General features: G+C 42.1%; 1 protein-coding gene across 2 annotated transcripts in view; it reads right to left on the bottom strand.

Annotated features, from left to right (window-relative positions):
* Nucleotides 1-1,632: 1,632 nt before the first annotated feature.
* Nucleotides 1,633-19,051, bottom strand: part of LOC149250742 (Zn-dependent exopeptidases superfamily protein) — a 346,388-nt gene continuing 328,969 nt past the window's right edge. The window contains exons 13-16 of one of the 2 annotated variants that reach the window (XM_089459228.1): nt 4,046-4,186; nt 3,853-3,937; nt 3,278-3,713; nt 1,633-2,746 (exon numbers count right to left, since the gene is read on the bottom strand). In XM_089459228.1, the coding sequence (XP_089315354.1) occupies nt 2,635-2,746; nt 3,278-3,713; nt 3,853-3,937; nt 4,046-4,186 (774 nt within the window). In that variant the 3' untranslated portion in view covers nt 1,633-2,634. Of the gene's footprint in view, nt 2,932-3,277; nt 3,714-3,852; nt 3,938-4,045; nt 4,187-19,051 lie in introns of both variants that reach the window. The other variant, XM_089459227.1, reaches the window with a different exon arrangement.

Here is a 19,051-nt window from a genome sequence, read left to right as displayed (position 1 = left end):
TAAAAATATAAATACAGACACGAGCTCATAGGCAAGCATAAGATATTCTTCACAGCTCAAGGTCATTCAACAACAAAACTCAAAACCATTACAACAATATACTCGATACAAACTCAACATGTCACTTGCAGAGATTAAATAGATGAGGAGAATAACATCATTCCTCCAACCACCTAAAATAAACCCAATTAACTTGATCTTTATAGGAAAAAATTACTTCATTGTTTCTTCATATATCATCTTAATATTTTTCAATTCAATGAATAGGTAGAATGAGGTGTTTTCATAAAAGGTTTGTCAAATTGTCATGTATATAATCAGTAGAATGACCCAATACTTGTTTTTTCCCACCACTAATAACCATTCACAATGAATTGTATATAATAAATATATTGAACCAAAATTTACTTTTTAGGGGTTAGTAGCAGATCCACCTAGCAGTGATATTTCTTCAAAATATGTTTGTCCATTACCAATGATATTGTTATAATTAACTAAAGTAAAATGCATTGTGAGATACCCTTTCAATTTGACAAAAGGAATTGAAATAATAAAAATATTATAAACTATTAGAATTGTAGAAAAAACATCATTTTTAAGAAAGCTAGTAAATTTATTGGATTAAATTTTAATACAGATATGAAAACAACTTTGATGAAAGGGAAATTCAAAAGTTTATTCAGAAAATATGAAAAGTTAATTTTAGTTTACAAATAGGCAAGAAAAAATCATTATTGACGGAATTGGCACACGAAAGCTTTCCATTACCCTGTGAACCCTTACCTACAGATATTGTTTACAGATATTTTTCAACGCAGCTTATGTCAGTGAAAGGAAACCTAGTGTCAATCATCTTTAGTTGATGGCCTGAATGTGTTTCTTTCCCCTTGTCTGTGCTCTTCTAGTAGCCCATTGCTCCCACAAGCCTAACATTTTGTAATCCATCGCTCCAAGAGCACAGACAAGGGGAAAGATAAACACATTCAAACCAGCAACTAAAGAGGGTTGACTCTAGGTATTTTTTACTGACATAAGGTGGCAAAAAAGGCTATAACACCCTGGAAATAGCTTCATGTAACGAACGGATCTACACAAACTATTCGGTGAATATTAGAGCTGAATCGATGGTAGAAACGTTGTGTCCAAAAATTAGGATGTAGGAATATTAAAGAAGATAAACAGAAGATCTTTTACTCTCTCCTGGAAATGAATTTAAAATTTTAATTTCACGAGTTATCGAGATCAAATTCAGTCTAGGCTAAAGTCTAACTGAACGACCCCCTTCCCGGCATTTTTTCCTCGTTTCCGATATTTCCGTAATTCCCTCGAAATCTGCAAATAGAGATTTCACCATGATCATTCTGCAATTTCAGAAATTGATAACTGCAACCTGGGAATCTTAAGCGTCACTGAATCGACCCAGATGATCGAAACTGCAAATCCAGCAATGTATTACTCAGAAATTGCAAATCGATCATACATCGGATTCCGGCCAGGGTGCAGATATTTAGTTAACATTTAAACAACGCCAATAAACTCAAACAAACTTTATTCTACTAGCAAACTGCAAATTAAAATCTAACTACATTAAGGGAAAGAAAACAGAAACAACAAACCAAGTAACTCTAAAGCTCGAAAAGGTAAAGGAAAAATATGAAACTGCTTTTAAAGGGTCCATATACTTCACTGGATTGGCAAGTGAAAGTGACAACAGTACACTCATTTGCCAGAGAACGAATGTAGAAATTGTCATCCAACAGCATGCTATTTGGTATTATCATTCCATGATAATGACTAGCGGGATCCATCACCCAAGTCAGTACAATATGCGATATGTAGCCATTTGAGAGACGAAACTTACTAGTCTCCAAACTATTTAAGCTATATTCTCTTTAATGCCCAGCAAAATCGTATTGATGAATCTGGCATTTTCTATTATGAGAATGGCCGAAACAATCTCTTCTGGGTTCTTCACTACTCTAGCTTCAGCCTTCAAGTGCTCTCCTACTCAGTACCCATTTCTGGCCATTCCAAAGAGCTTGTACCTCCAAATTTCTGTTCCACTGCTTGTTTACACTAGCTCTTGCGACAATCACGAGATGCTGAATAGTGGAGACAGAACCTCCTTACGATGTATATATCAATTCCACGGATAAAAATGCATCTTTCATCATTTTCTTTTCTTTCTGGTATTTTTCTCCATCTTGAGAGGAAAAGGCGCTATCCTTGCCTGTTTAACCGGGTACTCGGCCACCTAACAACCTTTGGTCATCTAACAAACTCTAAAACCTCTAATATTCCTACAATTACCAATATAAAACTTGAATTCAATCATATGCAGCAATTTAAGAAGATAAGAATTTTTTTTGAAAACGCATTCTCTGCATTTCATCAATATTCATTGGAATAATCTCTTTACCTTTCTCTGTATATGAACCCTGAACATTTTTTTGACACCGCCTCCAGCCTCAAATGCTTGTATATGTAGCATTTAGACTTTGAATGATAGAAAACATTGTCTATAAACTGATGACAATCGATGCTTGCACTAACATCATAATTTCCCAAACCCCTGAACGAAAAGCATTCAATGCTTTGGCATAAACAACCCATATATTGAATATTCTCCATGTTTTACCAGAATCTGTACAGGCCGCTGTTACATTCTAAGCATTCTTGAGAGCCTTCATAAAGACTGCCTTGGTGCTTAATATCGCAATGAATGATCCAAGAGTTACAGCCAACCCTGACAACAAAATAATTTCATCAAAGAAGGGGTTTTGTTGCATGTAAACTCTAACCTCGAGACTTTTCCAGAAGCTTTCAGTCCAGACTGGATCAATTTTACCCATTGTATCATTAGGCTGAGCAGAAATAACCTTCCAAGAATCAGATTCATAGGTCAGACGAGTTGAATATGCTGGAACATACCTGCACAACAGCATAGAACTGAGAAAACACAAATGATAAATAGAAGGGAAACATAATCATTTACACTACAGTCGAGTTAAAACTTATTAGGGGTATATTAGCAGCATATTTTGGACATGAGGTCAGTTTATTGAGCAGATACCCTACAGCTGGCAGATTGTGACATACACCTGGCAAAAAGACACCAAACATATGGAAGGGAGCTGCTGAGAACTTAGCTGTTGACCTCTATAAATCTCCAGAAGTTATACAGTAGAAAACGCATGGAAACTATATCCAGTGACAACTATTACGAATAAACCTAAGATGAAGCAAAAATTGTTTTAGGTTACTGTATAGTGTATACCTTGTTGTTGAAAGCATGCACTCCCCTTTCTGATCTACTCTCAATCCAACACACAGTTCACCTGAATTCTTGCAATCTTGTGAGCAAGGGTAAGATTCTTCTCTTGGAATAGAGGTACGGTCTGCAAGAAAGTTCCAGATAAATCGAGCCGTGTCATCAATGGAACTAGGATATGGAGAAGATGAAGGGGCTCCCAGCATAACACCAACATAGTGATTTGCACAAATTTGGGTAGGTGTGATCAGCTCCTTGACCAATCTACAAGATAACCCTGGTTTACAAGACAGCAAGCAGCCTACTAGCTCTTCCACAAGTGATTCATTCACATTTATTGACTGCAGAATTGTATTGCTTCCCGATCCATTATTTGCCAGAATATAGAGGGTCCGTGAAACCAGAGAAGCAGCTGCTGTGATTGACGATGAGTTGATATTTTCTGCACATGTAGAGAGACAATGAGAGTGGCATCGATTATCAAAACTTCTCATTCAGCCAAAACTTTCTCAAGGAAACTATAAATGAGATAAAAGATGGGCTTCTGGCTGCCAAGGAACAAAGGTAAATTGAGACCATACGTGAGTCATCCAAATGACTATGATAAAAACTGTTTTTGAAGGTTGTATTGAAATCTTCCAACACAATCCCTGGAGTTGAAGGGTCCTGCAAAGATTTGACAAAATATTTTAGTTAAAATAAAGCATCCAAAACTTTTAGATTTTGGAATTTAAAGGAACCATGGATGCATAAACTTTAAAATATAAGGTGAACCTTGTTGAGGAAGGACATTAGTGATGAAGGTGGTATGCCAGGATTAGAAGTGCTAGCTCTTTCAACTTTAATAACTTCAGATCCAAATGATGCAGCTGCCCTTTCTAAAGCTTTTGCAATAGCTTGTGTGCTATCAGACTCCTACAGCCAAAAGAAGCCATAGCTGTGAGAAGACAACAACAACAACAAACTTTGCAGTAAAGACAAGCCAACAAATATTTAAAACCAATGTAAGATATATTAGAAATAGTGTCAGCTTTATCATTTTTGTTTTCAGTTAGCTCCTTGCCTAAAATCCATATATTTACCTCTCTTTAAGACATAATGTTATATCAGGGAAACACAGATGAAACCTTTCAGATATTGTGCTTTGAGCACATCAGAAAATATCTATAACATTGAATAGCCAAGTAAATTATTTAAGAGCAGCCCACAGGGGGCAGCTGAATTGGTGATCGCCTTGTTATTGTGTAAACCATGAGATTCAAAGTTCAAATCCCCCATGGGTCAAGCCAACAAAAAAAAAGTAGATTATTTAAGAGCTAAAGTTCAAAAACATATAAATGTGCACTGGATCTAGATAAAGAGCCTTCATCGTACAACAGTTACTGACTAGGCTACGGAAAATTCTTACTGAGACAAAAGAGTCAAGCAATCGACTTAAATTAGAAAAATCTTGGTAAAACCTCAGCAAGTACAAAATTATAAAAAAAAATGTGTTTCTGCAGGTTTTTCTGAGCTTTTCTATTGGTCAACAGGTCGAATGCACCTGGTCATGAGTATTTGTAGGTCAATGCTGAATTGGCAAGTCAAACTCACCAACAGAGAGTTTGACTTCTTGTGAGATGAATCACCTCATTTAGGCCCAAGTCAGAATCCAGATCAAATTTGCAGGTCCAGGGTTTGACCTCCAAATCCAGTAACTATGGTTTCAAAATTCTTCAGGTTCATAAGAAGTAGAGAATAAAGAAATCAGAAATCTACAAAATTGTAAATAGATGCTATAGCATATGCACGGACTGACAACCAATCAAGAATGTAATGGATTAAATGGATTTTAGCCACTTCAACACAGATACACAGTACAACAAATTTCTAATTTGTTGAACTTCTGTTGGGTCAACATAAGCCAAGGGTGAGTTACCTTATATCGCGTATCAATCGATTATCGTACTGATATAAGATAACTGAAGAAACACCAAGGCATACACCAAAGTTACAAGGTTTGAGAGGCATGCAAACCAAAAGAAATACAGGAAAGTAGGACTCAACAAGTTTGGTACAAGAGCTATACAAACCAAAGACAAACAGAAAGTAGGGCCCAGCAAATTTGGTACAAGGAAATACAGTAAGGTATGCCAACACTAGGCGTCAAATAAACATATAAAAAATCATGAATGGAAGTCCATAACCATAACAGCTTCATATTTTAATTCAATTTCAGATGTAAACACTTGTTACAAATAAATTTTAATACAAAATAAATTCTTCACACATCATGGATTGAACGTCTTATATTTTATCCTAAATTGATGTGCATTAGGCTTACAAATTTGTCACATATCTATGCAGTAGAAAAGAACAGTTTAAAGTGCCAATTTTTAACTAAGCAAATGACTCACCAAGTCTAGAGTCTGAAATGTTTATCATGCCAAATGCTGAAGTTGTGGGATGTACAATGACAACTGACTCTTGACTAGATAACAGTCAGGTATTGGTATTTGAACCTTTTTACTACTTAGGCATTACGGTTGATAATTTTAATTTTTAACCAAGTTTTACACATAATGGTCTCTGGATGAAATCTAAAAGAACCATCTCAATAAGAAAATGTAGCTCACCCAAACGTCTACTATATCATTGAGTTGCAAGGCTAAGAAATGAATGAATGCTCTCTAGAGGTGACTTTAAAGACCAAAATGTTGGGGCATTACGCTGCACAGTGCAAAGCAGGAGATCTCCATAAGCATTTTTTTTAATCTAGGATAATCGGTAATTGGTGAGAGTTATCCTGAATAGGCCCAGGATCAAATCCAACTGGCTGCCACTATAAACCTAGGCTAGGTGCAACAACCTGCAAGCCGCACACAATAGCAATTAACTTATGCCTCAACAAGAGCCGAGACGTCTGCTTGGGGATCGCCTACTCTTCTAGCCAAGACACAACAGGCCATATACTCAATAAGATTTGAACCTCCATCTCGTGGGTTTCACCCAGCAAAACTTACCGTTAAACCCCATATCACTGTAAGCATTGAACCTTTCACTTTCCAAATCTGTTAGTATGTTGATCAGTAAGGGACAAGCTCGAGAAATTCCTCTGGCAAAAACCAGTGTGAAATTAACTACAGATTATAAACCTATGCATCAGAGTAAAAGGAATTCAATTCCTTATAATATCAGATATGGACAATAATACTGGGATGGTGGTTGACGATCTAAAGTTCCTTCTCTATGATTTCAATTTGTTATATAAGGTTCACAAGCTTACTGGCCCTGTAAGGAAAATACGGTTAGAAGAATAAACAACAGGGTGAATGACATTGATAACCCATGTTTATTGTGTTATCAATAAGCATTGATGGAACCAGATCTCACCCAATTTCTGAGGCAGCCTCCTCACAGGTGCAGTAGAGAGAGGTAGGTCTAGTGTGCTAGAAATGAGTGCAAAGGCCAGGCACAACTGCCGAAAACAGAAATAAACAAGTATGCCCAAAAGATCAAGATCACAAGATGAGATTATACAAATGACACCATCAGTTGCATATTCATGCACAACTCAAGTAGGGCATTTCTTCAAGAGGAGCTTATGGGACCTCAAAACAAGAGCACACACCCCAAGAGGGCTATTGAGCCTACATATCAAGTTTGACTAGGTCAACCCTAAGCATAAGCCTAGTATATAATAAATGAAATAAAATATGGCCTTAACAATAATCAGAATTTACAACATAGTATATGAAGAAGCTACGACCACATGTACAGATTACACCAATAATTCCAACACCTCCCCAACTAAGCAGGGTTGGCATGGACCAAAGTTGTTAAAATACAAGATTATAAAATTTACTTTCCCCTTAATGTTCAGCATAGAGCTAGATCAGCCCCCTGAACTGCACATCACTCCATAAACCATCAAGATCATCAACAACCAACTCAAAGCTCCAAAGAGATTTAGAAAGGAGATGTTGTAGTTTGGCAGGGACATCAGAGTACTGAGTATGGCCCATGGTGGTGAATATTCCTCTTGATAGATCACAAATGGGCCAAAAAGAAACTCAGTTGCATCAGATTCCTCCTAAAATAGACCACGAACTGAAAATGAAGGGCCCAAGGTGGAGGATATTCCTCTTGATAACAAGCCAATGGACCAGCAAGGATCTCTGCTGCATCAACAAGGGTGGAGATAGACCACTTAGTTATAGGCTTTGACCCATCCAAAGGAAGAGTAACTGATGCAGGTGAATCATGCAAGGTGTCACCATTATCATTGAATAATGGAGTCAAACTATCGGGAGCATCTACAGCATGAGAACTAGATGAGCCACTAACAAGAGCATCGTCATTTGCAACATGAGTATTGGATGAGCCACTTCCAAGAGTATCCTGGAAAATTGAAGGGACATCTGCAATAGGAAGACTCGATAAGTCATCAATAGGGTCCACATCAGCAATGGGGGTATGCTTAGATATTGTAGCAAGAGTGCTAGAGAGAGTACTCAAAGAAGTAGAGAGAAGCCGACCACCATACTATAAACTAGAAGGGTCTTTTAAAACACAGAAAGAAACATTAAGAAGAGGATTCGCATGGTGATGAGAAGCATAATCGTTAGAAACACACTAAGATCTATCTGAAGAATCTTTTGAAAGAAGTAATGGGAGAGATCTTGGTGGACAATGAATAGGAACCTCATCAGAAATAGCCTCTCTGTACTCAACAATTCCATGAGTGGTGGATTCATAAAGGTGACATCCCTTAAAAGTTTCATTGTAGCCAACAAGAGTGTGGGAGTTTGGAGATATTAATTTGTTTCACCTTTTATTAGAAGCATGGACCCATGCACTAGCTCAAAAAAAGCAAAATAGAAGGTTTTCCAGCATACCATTTCTGACAAGCAGTCAGGCATATGACATCATGAGAAGACATTCTATTGATGATATAGGTTGCACAAACAATAGCACCTACTAAAACAAAAAATTCATTTTCTCGGAGTGAAGCATGCAGTGAGCCATCTCCATGATAGCCCTATTCTTCTCTTTTGCTACTCCATTTTATTGTGGAGTGTAAGGAACAATTTTCTTCAAGGACATGCCCTGAGGTACGAGAAATGACTGGAAAGTATTGCTAATATATTCACCTCCAGATCAATCCTGAGAAACTTCATCTTTCTACTTCTTTGACTTTCCACGAGATTTAAATTCTCAAGACTTTACAAAAATATTAGATTTAATGATGTATACCCAAAGAAAGTGGGAAAATTCATCAATGAAGATGAGAAATAAGTTAGGATGTTGCCACAGGCCCACAAATATCATTATGAATCAATGAAAGAAGCTGAGAAGCTTGCCCTACTTTGTCCTTAGGAAAAGACTCCCAATGATGTTTTTCCATTAAACACCCTTCACAAACACCATTGGAAAATTCAATCTATGGGAGGTCATCAACCATAAGAAGATGACTCATATATTGCAAAGAACCAATGTTGGTATGACTAAGACATTGCTGCCATAGCATACTAGCGTCATCAATTTTGGCCACTATTACCCACCAAAAGTGGGTAATCCATTGGAGAATTTTTTTCTCCTCATTTGACAACCACAGATAGTTTTACACCAAAGCTCTCCACTTATGCTTTGGTCAGTGCTCTCTCCCATTTGGCATGTTTCTTGAAAGAAGGCGAGTCATCTATCAAAAGGTACAACAACCACTTTTGTAATCATGTGCTTTCATTTAATATTTTGGGGCATACTAATATGGATCACAGGCCAAGTTGGACAATTGATCGCTCTTGATTGTACCCTTGTTCCCAGGCTTCACTTGGGAAGTTATCCTTTGCACCTAGTCCAATGTGACCTCCATTGAGGTCGTTCCTTCAGGAATGGCATTAATGGGAGGCACTAATTGAAGTAGTGTGCCCAAGGTAATTCATACTTACCACAATCCATGTTTCCCTTATTATTCACATCCATTCTTCGGGTTGATTGTAATTTGTCAACTGGGACTGGCACCTTATATATCCTCATCTTTGAGTCAAGGCTCGAAAATTTTCCCTAAGAGGTTGATGTAATTGAAAGAATGATAAAAAAATATGAAGCAACAATTAAAGAAAGAAACCTACAAAAATTGGTTGGGACACAGTGAGCACATGGGGAAAAGCCTAGCATTAGCCATCACCCAATTCCTCAGGATTTCATGCTCTGTCTAAAAGGAACTCTTGAATGTCCTAACTTTTGATGAAAAGAAATTGCTACATCTTTAAGGGTTGTTGGAAAAGCATAAAGCAAGCTTGATCTCCTACGCTATGCAACAAAGAAAGATAAATCATTAAAGTAACAGTCCCACGAGAGGGGTGGAAAAAGTGTCGCCATGTCAAACAGCTGCAGTAGCAGTGTAATGTTCCTAACTAGGATATTTAGTGATATACAAAGCAAATAAACAAACCAACATCCAACAATGAGACACAATCAATAAACACCCATAAAAGCACTGCAAATAAAGATATCTGAGCCATTTTATTAAATCTTTTTGGAGCAAGTACAATAGTGATGAAATGGTGCACCTGGGCTTCTCTCAAGGGACAAGCGTGATCAAACCTAGGTGAGCAAATGATGGCCCTACTGCTACACAACTCCTGCTCCAAAGATTATCTTCGCTACCCAGAAACTGTGCTGCCTGCTGGAAAGTATGTGCTAGAAACTCCACTTCCCGTGCTCAGAAAATACTGCAACTTCAACTCCCGGCTCCTCAACAAAAACCCACCAAAACCCAAAAATGGTTTGGCCTAGTTCAGACACCCGAAATTGACCCCCAAGTACCACGTCCTCCTCCTCACGTTGGGAATCACGGCTTGTCTAGAAATGGCTGAAAAGGCTCTCCAAATCACCCCCAAATGTTGAGATGTTGTCCCCTATGGCTTTCCTCTCTTCTCCCGGCTGACTCCAACTCTGTAGCTCCTTCCCCCAACTCCCACGTGAGCCCAGGAATGGCCCTCTGTGCAGTCCACAATGGTTGTAAGTCGAGCTGCCCAAAAGCAGTAATCTCCCGATCCAAAACTCTCCCCAAGGGTTGATCTTCTGATGAAACTCCAACTCCCAAACTTTCCCAGCAAACACTGCCTGGGAGCACCCACAAATCACTACTGCGGGTTCCCCTCCTGCGTGCCTAGAAATATGCACTACTAAATCGAAGGTTGGGTGATGTGGCTATAAAACTCCTCCGGTTCTCCTCCAAGGTAGTACGAATTGCCTTCCTAGGGTGGCACTCGAAGTCCCCTAAAGAAAGATTGAGTCTCCAGCCTCGAAAACTCAATGCTAAACAACTTGGTAACTCGGCTAAGCAGCTTGAGCAAGACAAATGAGTTCGATGGTCAAATGATGCTTGGAGTTGGGGAGTTCCTCCTCCTTATATCTTCGTGAGCCTTCCTTTCCCCATGTGGGCCCCTCTCCCAAGCCATTCGATTCCCCTCCAAGGCAATTCGAATTTCCCAAGTGCGTTTTCCCACGTGGGTGGCCCCCACCTTCCACTAGCAATCTAATTCGATCCCTTTCATCCTAACTCCCTAAGTAAAAAATGCATGGGTTCCTTCATTCACCAAAATTTATGCAAAATTGTGGGGAGACCAAAACCTGTTACAAATATATTTGGGAAGGGACATGACAGTCCTCCCCTCCCAAATGTTGCTTGCCCTCAAGCAACTTTAGTGCTAGATGCTCCAAAATGTGTTCACCCTCCCATGTGGCATCCTCATCCGGCAGGTTCTTCCATCGCACCAAAAACTCCCTGATGGTCTTGCTCCTCAGCTTCCTCTCCCGAGTCTCCAAGATGGCCTCAAGCTCCAAAACCAAATGTCCCTCATCGTCTAATGGGGGTAACTCTACCGCTGTTGTTACCTGTTGTCCCAACACATTTTCGAGGCATGAGACATGGAAGATGTTGTGAATCTTGCTCCCCTGAGGAAGCTCCAGCTTGTAGGCCACCTCTCTAACTCGTCTGACCACCCTGTATGACCCATAGAAACGTGGTTGTAGCTTCTCGACCCCTTTTTGCTTCAAGGTGCACTGTTTATATGGTTGTAGCCGGAGATACACCAAGTCTCCCTCCTCAAAGTGTCTCTCAATCTGGTGCCTTGTAAGCGTACATTTTCGGTTGATTTTTTGTTGTCACTAATTTGTCCTTGAGAGCCTTGAGAATGTCTTGGCTCTCCAGGATCCAATCTTTGGCCTTTGGGGCTTGGCTGTCTCCAAAAACAATGTCAGCAAAAGACAATGCATCATAACCATACAAGGCACGGAAAGGGGTCATACCGATGGACATGTGATGGGTGGTGTTGTAGCAATACTTGCCCAAGTGCAACCATCGAATCCAAGCCCTTTGCTGCCCAGTCACGTAGTTCCTAAGGTACCCCTCCAGCCATTGATTAACTCGCTCGATCTGGCCATTTGTCTGCGGGTGGTAGCTCGTGCTAGGGGTGAGCTCAGTACCAACCAATCTGAAGAGCTCCTGCCAGAATCCTCCCATGAACCTGTTGTCTCAATCACTCACTATGTTCTTAGGAAGCCCGTGCAACCAGAAGACTTCTTTGAAGAACAACTCTGCAACCTGTGAAGCTGAATACCAAGTCGGGATGGTGAAGAAATGGGCATACTTTGTCAACCGATCAACTACCACATGGATGCAATCCTTGAACTGCACTGTGGGGAGCCCAATGACAAAGTCCATGGAGTTATTCTCCCACTTCCCCTCAGGGATGGGGAGTGGCTACAATAACCCGACAGGGTGAATCAACTCCCCTTTGTTCCTCTGACATGCCTCACACTCTTGTACGTGCCTCAACACGTCCCCCTTGAGGCCCTTCCATGTGAAACGCTCCCTGACTGCCATGTATGTTTTTCTAAACCCCTGATGCCCTAACAATGGCGAGTCATGTGTTGCCTAGAGAACTCTCTCCCTCAACTGCGAGCTGGGAACCAGAAATATGCGCCCTTTGTAGTAGATGACCTCGTCCATCACCCAGTAGCGCTCATCTATGTGTGCCCCCTCCAAAATCTCACACGTCCACCTGTCTTTGGAATACTCTACCAGTAACTAGGCCTTCCAATCATGGCAAATGCTCATGAAGGAGAGGCCTGCGGGTCTCCTAGATAGGGCATCGGCTACTACATTGTGCTTCCCCTACACATACTCTATGTCAAAATCATAGGCCTACACCTTGCTAACCCATTTATGTTGCCTATCATTGAGACCCTGTTGCCCCATGAAGTGGCAAAGACTGTTGTGATCAGTCTTCAATCTGAATTGGTTACCCACCGAGTACTATCGGAATTTGTCCAAGGCATGAATAATGGCCAACATCTCCTTGTCATATATAGAATATGACTTCTCATGGGATAAGAGCTTCCGACTCTTGAAAGCAATGGGGTCCCCATCTTGAGATAATACTGCGTTGATCCCCTCTCTGGATGCATCACACTCCACTGTGAAGGGCTGGGAGAAGTCTGTAAGTTCCAACATTGGACAACTGCTCATCACCTCCTTGAGGAGATCAAAAGCTGACTGTGCTCCATCTGTCCATGTGAAGGCCCCTTTCTTAGTCAAATCCGTGAGAGGGGCTGCTAACTGCGAAAATCCCTTGACAAACTTCCAGTAATACGTGCGAATGCCCAAGAAGCCTCTCAGCGTTGTCACATCTTTGGGTACTAGCCAATCTCGAATAGCCTGTATTTTCTCCTCATGTACCTTCACCCCATTTGTGCCAATAATGTGCCCCAAGTAGAGCATCTCAGTCAAGCCAAACTCACACTTGGATAGCTTGGCATAAAATTGTTGTTCCTCCAAAATACGTAGCACCTCCTCAAGGTGTTGGAGATGCTCCTCCCAAGTCCTTCTATATATCAGTATGTCATCAAAAAATAGCAATACAAACCTCCTCAACTGCCTCTGGAACACATGGTTCATACATGACTGGAAGGTGGTCGAGGCATTGGTCAAACCAAAGGGCATAACCAAAAACTTGAAGAGCCCATAATGGCATTGGAAGGTTGTCTTGGGTATGTCTTGATCCCTCACTGTGATCTGATGGTACCCCGAACGCAGGTTTATCTTAGAGAAGTACTTGGCTCCTCTAAGCTCATCCATCAACTCATCGATGCGTGGGGTACCAGTTCTTCAATGTCTTCCTGTTGAGTGCTCGGTAGTCAATGCACATGCGCAAGGTTCCATCCTTCTTCTTCATCAGCACTACTGAAGAAGCAAAGGGACTAGAACTCGACCTGATGTGGCCCAATGCCAACAACTCTTTGATGGCCCACTCAATCTCGTCCTTATAGGCCTTGGGGTGCCTATAAGGGGTGGTAATCACTGCCTGCACACCAGGCTCCAACTCGATGGTGTGCTCAAATCCCCTGTCTAGGGGCTGCCCTAGTGGAATGTCCCCAAATACCACTAAGTATCTGTCTAACAATGCCTGTATATCCAGGGGTGGTGACTGGGCTTGTCCCCCAGCCTCTAAAACCCTCAACTCTACTGCCCATGCTATGTCTCCATGCCGCAAATCTGCCTCCATCCTATGCGCTGAGACTGTCTGTGGTGGGTACGAATGCATGCCTCTAAGGACCACCAACTTGCCATCCGGTCCGGTGAACTCCATCTCCAGCTTCTTCCAATCAGTGGTAACTCGTCCAAGGGAGTATAGCCACTGGACACCCATCACTACGTTGGTGTTTGGCACATCTACCACAAAGAAATGGTCTGTCATGGAGTAGTTCCCCATGGTCATAGTCAAGGCGGGAACATACCGAGTGCACTGCATAGTCCGGTCACCTAGCACCAGAACTGAAAAGCCCTCAAACTCTGTCGTGGTGATGCCCCTCCTCTGAACCAACTGGGCATCAATGAAGTTGTGGGTAGCCCCACTGTCAACTAAGACTGAGACACGTTGCCCCTGTATCGTACCTCAAATCCTCAATGTCAGAAATTTGGGGACCCCGCATAAAGAAGCAAGGACTCCCCCGGATGGAGCAAAGGATGTCCCTCCCTGTGGAGATGGTGGTGGTGGTCCCCTCTTTGCTGAACTCTCACCATCTCCCACACCACACGTCAACTCCACCTCGTCCTTCTGGTCGCTATCTGAGAAGACCTTGATATAGTGGGCTTTGCCAATTGTGCACCAATGGCCTGTTGCCCAAGGCTCCCAACAGGTAAAACACAGTTTCCTCCTCTTGAGGTCCCTCCAGGTCTCATCATCCAGCTACCCACGCCCCTGGGCTGCTCTCTGTGGTGGTGGCCTAATATCACTCCCCTTCTGAGGGTAGGGAGTGCACGCAGGAAAAGGTGCTCGAGTCTTGGGGATGGGCCCCTGCAAATCTTTAGCGCATGTCACTGCCTCTTGCAACGTGGAGGGTCCGCATGACTTCACCAGTGCATGCAGGGGCTCAAGCAGGCCTTCTATGAAGGTGTACACTCTCCGAGCATCTATAGGTCCGGCACCATCACTGAGACTCTCAAAAACTCCGATATGTACTGCTCTGGGTTGCCCATTTGTCTGAGTTGGTTTAACTCCCTGAAGTGAGCCTCCAGATCCCTTTGATCAAATCGCTCTACCACCCTCTTGGTGAAATCCTAGTAAGAAGTGACATTGGCATGCCCCACAGTAGCCAAGCCATGAAACCACCAATTGTGGGCTTCCCCTTCCAAGTGCAGCGTGGCCATCTTGATGGCTTCCATCTCCGTCATCCTGTTGAGCTAAAAATAAGTGCCCATCTTCTCTACCCAAGCCCGAGCTATGCACTTGGTAGTGCCATCATATGTGGGGAAGTACATTCTCCCAATAGTACGCTACAACTCATAGCTCTGCGTGCCCTGTCCTCCAAAGTTCTTTCCCTTCTCATTCTGCTTGAGCTTGCAAAAATCTCTAAAAGAGAATGCATCCCTTAAGTCTGCTCCCTTGGACTACCACTCCTTGAAGTGCTCTCCCATCGGTGAAGGATTTTCGACCCCTACTGATTCATTCTATGCCAAAGGCATGAATGACGATGAAGGATGGTTGAATTGTTGAGAGGCCCTCGAAGTCTCTCCAAATAGAAACCCCCTACGGGTGCTTCTCTCCTGGTTCTGCATTTTGATCTCATCTAGCATTTCCTTTTGCCCCTTCGCTAAATCATTTAGTGCCTTCAAGAGGTTGTCAAAGGTCATCTCCTCCCTAATCTTGGGCTCTCCAATTTTCTCTACTACCACTACCTTTCCCCTGTCCTCCGTGTCTGGTGTGATCTCCAACTCCCTTTCTCTGCTTCGATACCTCTGCCTCTTGTACGTGATATTTTTTCAGTCCCCTTCACTCATAGGAGAAACTCTCCATGGTTGAGCCAAGATTTGGGCTCTGATACCACTGTAATGTTCCTAACTAGGAAATTCAGTGATATACAAAGCAAACAAACAAACCAACATCCAGCAATGGGACACAATCAGTAAACACCCATAAAAGAACTGCAAGTAAAGATCATTTGAGCCATTTTATTAAATCTTTTTGGATCAAGTACAATAGTGATGAAATGGTGCACCTGGGCTTCTCTCAAGGGACAAGTGTGACAAAACCCAGGTGAGCAAATGATGGCCCTAGTGTTGCACAACTGTTATTCCAAAGATGATATGCATTGCCCAGAAACTACTCTGCCTGTTGGATAGGATGTGTTTGAAACTCCACTTCCCGTGCTCAAAAAATACTGCAACTTCAGCTCCTGACTCCTCAACAAAAACCCACCAAAACCCAGAAAGGGTTTGGCCTAGTTCAGACCCCTGAAATCCGACCCCCAAGTGCCACCTCCACCTCCTCACACTGAGAACCACGGCCTATCTGGAAATGGTTGAAAAGGCTCTACAAATCACCCCCAAATGCTGAGATGTTGTCCCCTATGTCTTTCCTCTCTTCTCCCGTCTGACTCCAGCTCTGTAGCTCCTTCCCCCAACTCCCACGTGAGCCCAAGAATGGCCCTCTATGCAGTCCACAATGGTTGTAAGTCGAGCTGCCCAAAAGAAGCAATCTCCCAATCCAAAACTCTCCCCAAGGGTTGATCTTCTGATGAAACTCCAACTCCCAAACTTTCTCGGCAAATGCTGCCTGGGAGCACCCCAAAATCACTACTGCGTGTTCCCCTCCTGCATGCCCAGAAATACGCACTACTGAATCGAAGGTTGGGTGATATGGCTGTAAAACTCCTATGGTTCTCCTCCAAGGTAATACGAATTGCCTTCCTAGGGTGGCACTCGAAGTCCCCCGAAGAAAGGTTGAGTCTCCCGCCTGGAAAATTTGATGCTAAATAGCTTGGTAATTTAGCTAAGCAGCTCGAGCAACACAAATGAGTTCGATAGTCAAATGATGCTTGGAGTTGGGGAGTTCCTCCTTATATCTTCGTGAGCCTTCCTTTCCCCACGTGGGCCCCTCTCCCAAGCCATTTGATTCCCCTCCAAGGAAATTCGAATTACCCAAGTGCCCAAGTGTGTTTTCCCACATGGGTGCCCCACCTTCCACTTGCAATCTAATTCGGCCTCTTTTCTCCTAAGTTCCTAAGTCAAAAATGCATGGGTTCCTTCATTCACCAAAATTCATGCAAAATTATGGGGAGACCAAACCCTGTTACAAATATATTTGGGAAGGGACATGACAAGCGGCACCAACATTACAATCAAGCTCAGAACAGCAATGCAGGAGTTTGGTCGGGGCCGAGACAGTCGTGTCAGTGGCTATTAGGCCGAAAGAAGCCGCCCGCAGAGGAGACTAGCTACGTTTGTGCAATTGTGGATTTCATCTTGAAAAGTCAACCTTGTTGAAATGCTAGGTGCAGACCTACAGTCAACATGGGTCAAAGTGCCCAAAAAAATTCGTCCTCCTCACCATTGAATTCGGCCTCCAAAACAAATCCAAAATCTCAAGTCAAAACAAGTCAAACCAAGCCCAAACTCCCAAAAGTCAACATTGGTCAAAGTCCAAGACAAAAGTATAATTCGGCCCAATTAGAAATGCTTCTCTCTCCTTCACACGTGAGAGGAATAGCCCTACAATTTCAGAAGTAGTCGAACCTCCAAGAGAAATGTGATGCTACAAAGTCCATAGTGATGTGACAAATGGTGTATTTATATCTCCTTCTTAGGAGGTTGAATTAGCTTTGCCTAGGCCAACTTGTGCGTTTGTGCAATTGTGGGTTTCATCTTGAAAAATATATTTTTCCTTGACCAAATTAAATTCTTCCAAGGGCCAAGAGGGGTCTCTCTTGATGAGGAAGGTTGTCCAAGGGAGGGAATTTATCCCTAAGTTGCCAAATTAACACTCACTCTTAGCTAGAGAGAAATTTCCGACGGCATCATGAATCTCATCTTAGAAATCTTGTCATCGTCATCACTAAACCAAGTCATATCTCATCTCTACTCATCTCTGCTCATTTGTTCAATATTCTCGAATCTAAAGAACAAGAATCATCATGGGGAAGCTCAAGCTACCTTCCTAGATCCAAGGATAATAGGCAAGATCCACTTACCACAAGACTAAGGATCACACTCTATCCTATTACCTTGCGACAATAGGTGAGATCCACTTACCATGAAAGGTAAGGATCACACTTTGTCCTATCGTCCTATGACAATAAGCGAGATCCACTTACCACAAGGGTAAGGATCACACTTTGTCTTATTGTTTGTTCACTTAGACCCTCAAGCGTCAAGTGGTAGAACACCTACATCTCATCACTTGAGAGATATACTACTTACCATAAATGGTAAGGATCATACCCTATCTTAAGTCACCTCAACCCATTGGCCAAATGGGGAGGAACAATCCCAACAAGCCCAGCTTGTGCGTAGGATGCCAACTGGGGTATACTCTACCAAGTCCCAGACTTGATGGTAGGGGGAGATACCCACTTGTCATAAATGACAAGAATCACACACGCACCCTACAGTGACAATAAGCGAGATCTACTTACTGCAATGGCAAGGATCACAACCTATCCTACTATCTAGAGTTCCCTCAACCCCAGGAGCTCTCCGCCTTAATTCCTCTCCCTGTGAGCTCAAACAAGGGGGTAAGGATCACACTACTTAAACCCTCGAGAGTCAAGTGGTAGAACGCCTACATCTCATCACTTGAGCGGGATACTACTTACACTAAATGGTAAGGATTATACCCTATCTTAAGTCACCTCAATCCACTGGCCAAATGGAGAGGAACAATCCCAACAAGCCCAACTTGTGGGTCGGATGCCCACTGGGGTATACTCTGCCAAGTCCCAAACTTGATGGTATGGGGAGATACCCACTTGTCATAAATGACAAGGATCACACTCACACCCTACAGTGACAATAAGCGAGATCTACTTAATGCAATGGCACCCTACAGTGACAATAAGCGAGATCTACTTAATGCAATGGCAAGGATCACACCCTATCTTATTATCCAAAGTTCTCTCAACCCCAGGAGCTCTCCAGCTCAATTCCTCTCCTTGTAAGCTATAACGTAATTTACATGCTAATAAGAGCACATTTTATTTTGTAAATATCAGTGTGGAAAAAGTCGTGATAAAATCGACAAAGTTTGATTTTTTTCAGCTAGCCGATTTTATCGGCCGATTTTTTGGTGACTTTTTGGAAAACGAAAAAATCAGGGTTTTATCGAAAAAGTTGGGATAAAATCAGGAGTTTTCCCAAACAATCGTGATTGAGATAGTTTCTTTAATTAAATTTTTAAAATAAATTGAAAAAATCGGGATTCTATTGAAAAAGTCGAGATAAAATTGGGAGTT

Source organism: Pinus tabuliformis, chromosome 7 (assembly GCF_031772625.1).
Source record: "Pinus tabuliformis cultivar Carrire ecotype Pingquan chromosome 7, CPIR1, whole genome shotgun sequence".
Taxonomy (NCBI): domain Eukaryota; kingdom Viridiplantae; phylum Streptophyta; class Pinopsida; order Pinales; family Pinaceae; genus Pinus; species Pinus tabuliformis.
This window is presented reverse-complemented; position numbering and strand designations above follow the sequence as displayed.